Source organism: Rhinolophus hipposideros, assembly GCF_964194185.1.
Source record: "Rhinolophus hipposideros genome assembly, chromosome: 23".
Taxonomy (NCBI): domain Eukaryota; kingdom Metazoa; phylum Chordata; class Mammalia; order Chiroptera; family Rhinolophidae; genus Rhinolophus; species Rhinolophus hipposideros.
In genome coordinates this window covers 1,865,056-1,871,961 of record NC_138069.1, presented here as the reverse complement: position 1 = coordinate 1,871,961, position 6,906 = coordinate 1,865,056, and the positions used below count along the sequence as shown (strand labels likewise).

Genomic DNA, 6,906 nt, shown 5'->3' with positions numbered 1-6,906 from the left:
AACCCTGCATGTTTGGTTGTGCTCAAAATAAAAAAATTGCTCCTGAAAACCTTTTGTTTTTACTGAAAAAATGCTAGTAAGTGCCCTTGGGCCTGTAGCTCTGAGTGTCCCGGGTGACCTGCACTCTGAATCAATGGATTCCTCCGCTCCGCGGGCAGCGGAGACAGTCGTTCCGCGAGGCCGCAGCCGGGAGGAGCGTGCAAACCGCTGCTCCACGAGGGGGCCGCAGGCCGTTTTCCAGCCCCGCCCCCATCCCCGTGGGCGTCGCGCCGGGGAGGGGCGAGGCCGTGCTTGCAGCTCAGGTCCTAGCAGCTTAAAGAGACTTACAATGAACTCCAAATAATAAAACTTATTTCCCCTCTCGCCCACGAGTCACTTATGGGGGAAGTGAGAATGTCTGCAAGAGATCGGAGTGCGACTAGGCGGGAGGCCCACCGGTACGGAGAGTGAAGCGGAGTTGCCGGGACCAGCGGGTAGAGTACACCGCTGCCAAGACCGTGCGTGCAGCGCCCCGCCGTCCTCGCCCCGCGCATCCCCGTCGCCGTCCTTGTCCCCGTCCTGGCTGCGTCGGCGCTCTCCTTCCCGGTCTCCATCCCGGCTCGCGCCTTGCGGCCTCTCCGCCCGCCACCCGCGCCCTTCCCGAGGGCCCCAGTCGCCGCCCTGGCGCTCCCCGCGGCCCCCGCCGAGGCCGCCTGCGCCCTGTGCCAGCGCGCGCCCCGCGAGCCGGTGCTTGCCGATTGCGGCCACCGCTTTTGCCGGGCGTGCGTGGTGCGCTTCTGGGCGGAGGAGGACGGGCCCTTCCCGTGCCCCGAGTGTGCCGACGACTGCTGGCAACGCGCCGTGGAGCCCGGCCGCCCGCCGCTCAGCCGCCGCCTGCTGGCGCTCGAGGAGGCGGCCGCGGCGCCCGCGCGCGACGGCCCGGCCTCGGAGGCGGCGCTGCAGCTGCTGTGCCGCGCCGACGCGGGGCCGCTGTGCGCCGCCTGCCGCATGGCCGCGGGGCCGGAGCCGCCGGAGTGGGAGCCCCGCTGGAGGAAGGCGCTGCGCGGCAAGGTGCGCGCGGGCAGCGGCGTGTGCGTTGCCATCCCCTTCCCGACCTGAGTCTCCGCCCCCGAGCGGCGCCCGGAGCCTCCCTGTCCCACTGCGGACGGCGTCGCGTCCCCCCCATCCTCCTCCGGACGGCGCCGCGTAACCCCTTCCCCATTCTCCGGAAGACACCCTGGTCCCCACCCTCGGACAGTGCCGTTTTTCCGAAGGTGTCTGTGGTCCCTCCCACCTCTCACGCCGGTCTCACGACGGTCCTTCCCCTCCCCCCACCCGCAGAAGGCGTCCTGCTGCCGGTTCCGCTCCCCGGCCCGGTCCCCTGCGCCTCACTGCCCCGCCTATGGGCGTGACGTCACCCTGCGGCACCCTTACCCCACCCCGAGATTCTGTGTTGACAGACGAGGCTGTTAGCCTCTCTAGTCAGGTGTGACCCCCACCCCGTCTACCTTATCACGCTTTCTCAGCCCTCCTAGGGTCCTTCCACCTACTCTACACTGCTACCTGAACTGCATTGCATGTGGCCCCTGACCCTGGGTGGACGCTCGCCAAGTGGGGATTCAGGGGCCTGCCCTTGTGGATTGAGACAATAGCCAGCCCACTGGAGCTGGGCGCTCCTCCTGGTGGGGGCTCTTCCTGCATGGTGGGACCAGTGCACAGCCAGTGCTGGGCAGGCCCTGGGCGTGGCAGTGCCCACCCAAAGAGGCCTCGTGCTGATTCATGGGGGATTTCCAGAGTGACTGCCAGTGCCATTCCTCCTGAAAAGATGAGGTGGCTGTGCTTTTGGCAGATACCACTCTCCAGCCTTGTGCTGGTGACAGTAACACTGGGGACCCCAGGGGAATCTCGTGTCATTATCTGGTTAGATTCTTAATGGGGGTTTTTTCTATGAGCCTCCTGGAGCAAGTTTAGTGAAGTTGCTAGGACTCCTCTGGTATCTGCAGCCCGTTTTCATGAGTGGTAGGCCAGGACCACTTGGTGGGGCCCTCTGGTCAGACTCGGGGGTGCAGTGTCCCCTGGACTGGGCTAACGGGGAAGATGTCCCAGACCTTCAGGTGTGGCCACCCACCTGGTAACCAGCATCTCTCACCAGGAGAATAAGGGGTCCGTGGAGATCATGAGGAAAGATCTGAATGATGCTCGGGACCTGCACGGCCAGGCCGAGTCCGCTGCTGCTGTCTGGAAGGCAAGTGGAGGTGGGCCTGGGGTCTGCGTGAACGGGAGCACGGAGGTGTGTACCCTGCCTCTATCTGGCAGGGTCTTGGGACACAGCTGAGCCTTCTGTAGCACACCTCAAGGTGGTCACATGGGGCTGGCGTCCTGGGTGCAGTCCAAGGACACAGGTGTCCTTCCCTGCTGCCTGCCCTGCAGGGACATGTGATGGACCGTAGGAAGAAGGCCCTGACCGACTACAAGAAGCTGCGGACCTTCTTTGTGGAGGAGGAGGAGCGCTTCCTGCAGGAGGCAGAGAAAGAGGAGGGGTCACCCGAGGATGAGGATGCGGACCCCGCCGAGAGGTTCCGGTCCCTGCTGCAGGCCTTGTCAGACCTGGAGCGCAGGCACCGCAACTTGGGCCTCAGCATGCTGCTCCAGGTGAGCCCCCACCCCATTCCGCGGGCCAGATGCAGGGGGTAGCTAGCAAGAGAGGGATTAAGGCCAGGCCCAGCCTCCTTTTGGGGCTAAAATTCGGGAATAAGGGATCCAGGAGATTCCCTGGCCTCCATGTTAGAGGGGACAATTCATGAGGGGGGTGGCACCCCAATATTGAAGCATCGGGCCCCTGTCCTGCCTTGGCACTGCAGGCAGTAGCTGGCCGTGGAGTCCAGGAGCACAGGGAGCCCCAGGAGGGCGGCGGCCATCTGGCCCTCATGTCCTCACAGCCTCTGTCTGAGGCCTTGCCTAAACCTCAAGGCTCTGGGTTCTTTGCGCCCTCTCTGATCATGATCCAGCAGCCCCCAGCCTTCCCTCTGGGTGGAGAGGTGTCATTTTGCTCCAGGAATGCTGGCTAATCAGCTCCTGGTGGGTGGGGGTTTGGGGTGATGATTGTGGGGGGTGAGGCTTCAGCCTTAGGGAGACATCTGTGGCTGGTGGACGTGGGGTGTTGTTGCCTTGGTTTGAGGACAGCAGCTCCCTCCTCCCCGTCTCTCCCTCTCCACCCCTCCCCCTTCTCCTCCTCCTGCTCCCCCTCCCCTCCTTTCCTTCCCTCCTCTCCATCCTCCCCTTCTCTCCCTTCTCTCCCTCTCTCCGTCTCCCTGCAGTGATGCCAGGCAGAGGAAGCTGGCTCCACCCTGGCCCAGTGCCCCCCAGCAGCTCCTCCGTCCACCTCCTTCAGGACCCCGGAGGGTCTACATCCTGTATGTAGACGGATTGCTTACCGTAGGTGCCACTTTGGGTTGTCCCCTCAGCAGTGTCTCTTTCCTTGGGTATTCCTGTTTCCAGGCTGTAAATGCCTCTCTGGAGTTCTGAAAGGGGGGGAGTGGGGTGGGTTGGTATCTCAAGTGTGTCCCCTGTTCCATCTCTTGATAAAGCTGTTGTCGCTGCCAGAGTCTCGTCAGATCTGCCTGGAGTCTTGTCGTCTCTGCCCCGGGACAGCCAGGTTGTTCAGACCTAGCACATGCTCCGTTTCAGCCTGTCCGATCCAGGCCCACTGACCTCCTTCTGAACATTGGGCACACGAGTTAATGTTAAATTTGGGGTGAACCTCAAGGGAAAGAGAGGCCCAGAACTCTCAGGTAGTGCGGGTGGGGGGACAGGTCAACTTGTCACTCTTGCTCGAGGCGCTGACAGCGTGTGTCCCCCACAGACCACCCACAGCTCGAGGTCTGTGTGCAGGAACAGCTCCTGGGACCTTGTAGGTCTGGGTGGTCAGCCTCTCGAGCACCTCACTTCGAGGCTCTGTTCCCCTGCGCCTCCCACTGTGTCCGCCTGCCATGCTCACTTCTCCATTGTCGGTCGTCTCTTGCTGACCTGAGCATTTCTCCGCACTGTCAGTCTCTCCATGCCCCTAGCTCCCCTTCCTTTGTAGTTCCTCCGGTAGACGAATTTAGCAAGCCCTGTGATTTAGTGGTAGTGTCAGTGTGTAGATGGGTCCAAGCATGGGTCCAAGATGGGCAGAGCATTGCACAGTGACAGGATGAGGGTCTCAGCACATTGGCACACATGGTTGTTTAGGATGGCTGGGGCTGTGTTCACCCTGAACGATGGCTTTGTGGTCAGCAGGCCATTTCTGGACAGAGCCTCTCAGACTTGGGTGGTGCTGACCCCGCATTGCTGTGTGTTGAGGGCTGGAGCTTGAGCCCAGGACCGAGGGTTTATTCACATCGCTCCATCTCCAATGGGGCTTTTGCAGGTGAGATTTCTCTCTAATGGGCCCCCACCTCCCGCTTCCACCATGTGACTTCAGAGAGCTTCCCCAGGCCCCCTGGGCCTGAGCCTCAGCTGTCTGCTTCCTGCTTTTTGTGTGTAGACACCTGCCGGGAGGCCTGTCCATTCTTCCCCTCTCAGTTGGAGACCCGGGGGCAGTCCAGAAAGTGCCCAGTGGTACTGGGTACTGGGGAGAGATGGGAGGTCCTGAGGCTGTCACGGACTTGCTTTGCTTTCTGACGGTGTGTCAGGTGTCTTTCCACTCTCACATGCTGTCTGTGTAAGGATGACGGGCAGAGGGCGAAAGTGGCCTGGTTGTATATCAAAAGAGAGAGAGAGTCATCCCCTGGGCCAAATAACCCTAATAAGTAATCCTGACCCCTCAAATCAGGGGTCAGCAGTAGGGGCACCTCTGGCCCAGTCCCTGTCCCCTGACGAGGCAAGACCCAGGATGGAGCCGCTTGCCTTATGTCCAGCATGAATGCCTTGGGCTCCAGAGAGGCCCAGCTGCTCTGTCACAGCTCCTCTGAATGAATGTTGGTGGTGAGAGTTCTTTCTGATGGCCTTTTTATTTACTAGTTCATGTATTCAGTGCTGAGATGCAGTTCCTTGGTATTATCAAAGCTCAGTGGGAAAGTCGCGGGTAAGTGGGACCTGCAGCCCATTTTCAATTTCATATCCTTAGTCCAAGGGTAGCAGAAACAAATCCGTATTCCTAGTGGGGGTGTTATTTCTCCAAGTTCTGAGGGACTGCTCACACCCTTGATACGTGATACAAGTTGAGGACACCTTGAGTGGCGTGGGCTGGTGCTGCGTTTCAGGAGAGTCAAACTGAAAGGCCAGCAGGAGCTTGGGACCAGTCCCCAAGGCTGGCCTTGCTCCTGACACCACGTGCAAGTTCCAGGGTTTCCCCGAGCACCCTGGAGCTGAATAATGTACTACAAATGCTTCCAGAGCTCACTGAAGGCCTTTTGCTCATGGTGACGTTTATCACAGGGAGAGGGGACAAGTTACCATTGGCCAAAGGGAGAGGCGTGCCGAGCAGGAAATGTGGGAAACCAAGAGCTTCCGCTGTCCTCTCTGGCGTCAAGACAGTGTGCTTTGCCAGTGTCAGCGAGTGACCACCTGTATGGAACACGGCCTCCCTGAGGGGGAGGTCCCCAAGCCTTGGCGTCCAGAGCTCTCACTGGGTCATTGCAGCCACACGCTGACTCCCCGTGTGGCTGACTCAGCCTGTGGCCTCTCAGGCGCAGAACTCAAAGCGCCCATCCCAGTTACATAGTCTGGCCTACACCCCAGGCACACTCCTACCAGGCAGGGCACTTGATTACACAGTGTGCCCTGTTACCTGCAGTGTGGCAATCCCAGCACTGGGTAGCAAGCACAGGACGATTACTGAATAGTTTGTGACGTCAAGATGTTGGAGGTGAGCTGGTCTCCAGTACTGAGGGAGTGGAAAGGCAGATTCGGGGCTGCCAGAACCGGAAGCTGTGCAGTGGAACTGGTTCTGCTGAAAGATGGGTGCACCGGCTGCCTGGACCAGACATGCGTGCCCCAGTCGAGCAGAGAACACCTGGGAGAGGCTAAGCTGCAGTCCTGTCTTTCAGGCAGGAGTAGGACCTGCAGGGGAGGTGAAACAGGTCACCCTGCAGACCTGTCAACTGGTGCCCACTTCTGGCTTTTAGTGGTAGGCTGTACCCCTAGCTCTGCCCTGCCCTGGGGAGTGGGGGTCACGGAACATTTGAACTGCCCACAGTGGTTTGATGAGAATGCTGTCATTGCTTTATTGCCACCAGCAACCCACCTGGGACCACCTGGTGCTTGGAATGGTTTACACAGTTAAGGTGGTTGGGCTTATAAAAATGCCTTTTCTGCTCAACCACGCGTACCAGAGCGAGTGAGGACAGAATTGTAGAAAGTATTTGTAGTGGTTCGTACTGAGACAAGGGAAGGAAGTGCTACAAATCAGAGTGCCTAAAGCAGCAGGAATGAGGGAGCCCCAGCCAGGGTGTGGACAGGCCAGTGAGAGGAGGAGCCAGAAGCCCAGGGAGAGGGTCAAAAGCATTAGGTTTTTGTGGAAAATCACAAGCCCACAAGAATGACTCACTGCTGGCCCCCAGGAGATGGGAGAGTTATCTGCCCCTGACCAGGTCCTGCACTGCTGCTGGGTTTTGCAGCACTGGCTGCCAGATGTCATCCGATTTAGGGCTTAATGACCCCGGGACCCAGCGACCCCACTCACTCCTAGGCATTCCCATCATACTCCTCTCCAGGCCCCCTGCACAGGCGAGTATATGCATTGTGGTGGAAGATGGCAGAGGGGTGTGGGTTCCCCTATTGAAGGAAGTGGGAAATCAAATAGGGGATGTGGGCCATGGGCAATGCCCAACCCCTGGGACACAGGAGCTGGACATGGCAACACGGTGGGACTGAGGGCACCATGCTGAGAAAGTAAAGCATAAAACGCCTCACTAACCTAAGTTTGAAATGCATTCACACGGAACA

General features: G+C 59.7%; 1 protein-coding gene across 1 annotated transcript; it reads left to right on the top strand.

Annotated features, from left to right (window-relative positions):
• The first annotated feature begins 295 nt into the window (after positions 1-295).
• Positions 296-3,591, top strand: RNF187 (ring finger protein 187). Its single transcript, XM_081034869.1, has 4 exons — positions 296-1,050; positions 2,132-2,224; positions 2,410-2,631; positions 3,297-3,591. The coding sequence occupies exons 1-4, from the start codon at positions 988-990 to the stop codon at positions 3,297-3,299; spliced, it is 381 nt and encodes a 126-aa protein (XP_080890995.1). The 5' UTR covers positions 296-987; the 3' UTR covers positions 3,300-3,591.
• Positions 3,592-6,906: the final 3,315 nt, after the last annotated feature.

Coding starts and splice junctions, on each gene's coding strand:
- RNF187 (XM_081034869.1), top strand. CDS start 988: ATGGCCGCGGGGCCGGAGCCGCCGGAGTGGGAGCCCCGCTGGAGGAAG. Junction 1,051..2,131: donor GGAAGGCGCTGCGCGGCAAG/GTGCGCGCGGGC, acceptor ATCTCTCACCAG/GAGAATAAGGGGTCCGTGGA. Junction 2,225..2,409: donor CCGCTGCTGCTGTCTGGAAG/GCAAGTGGAGGT, acceptor CCTGCCCTGCAG/GGACATGTGATGGACCGTAG.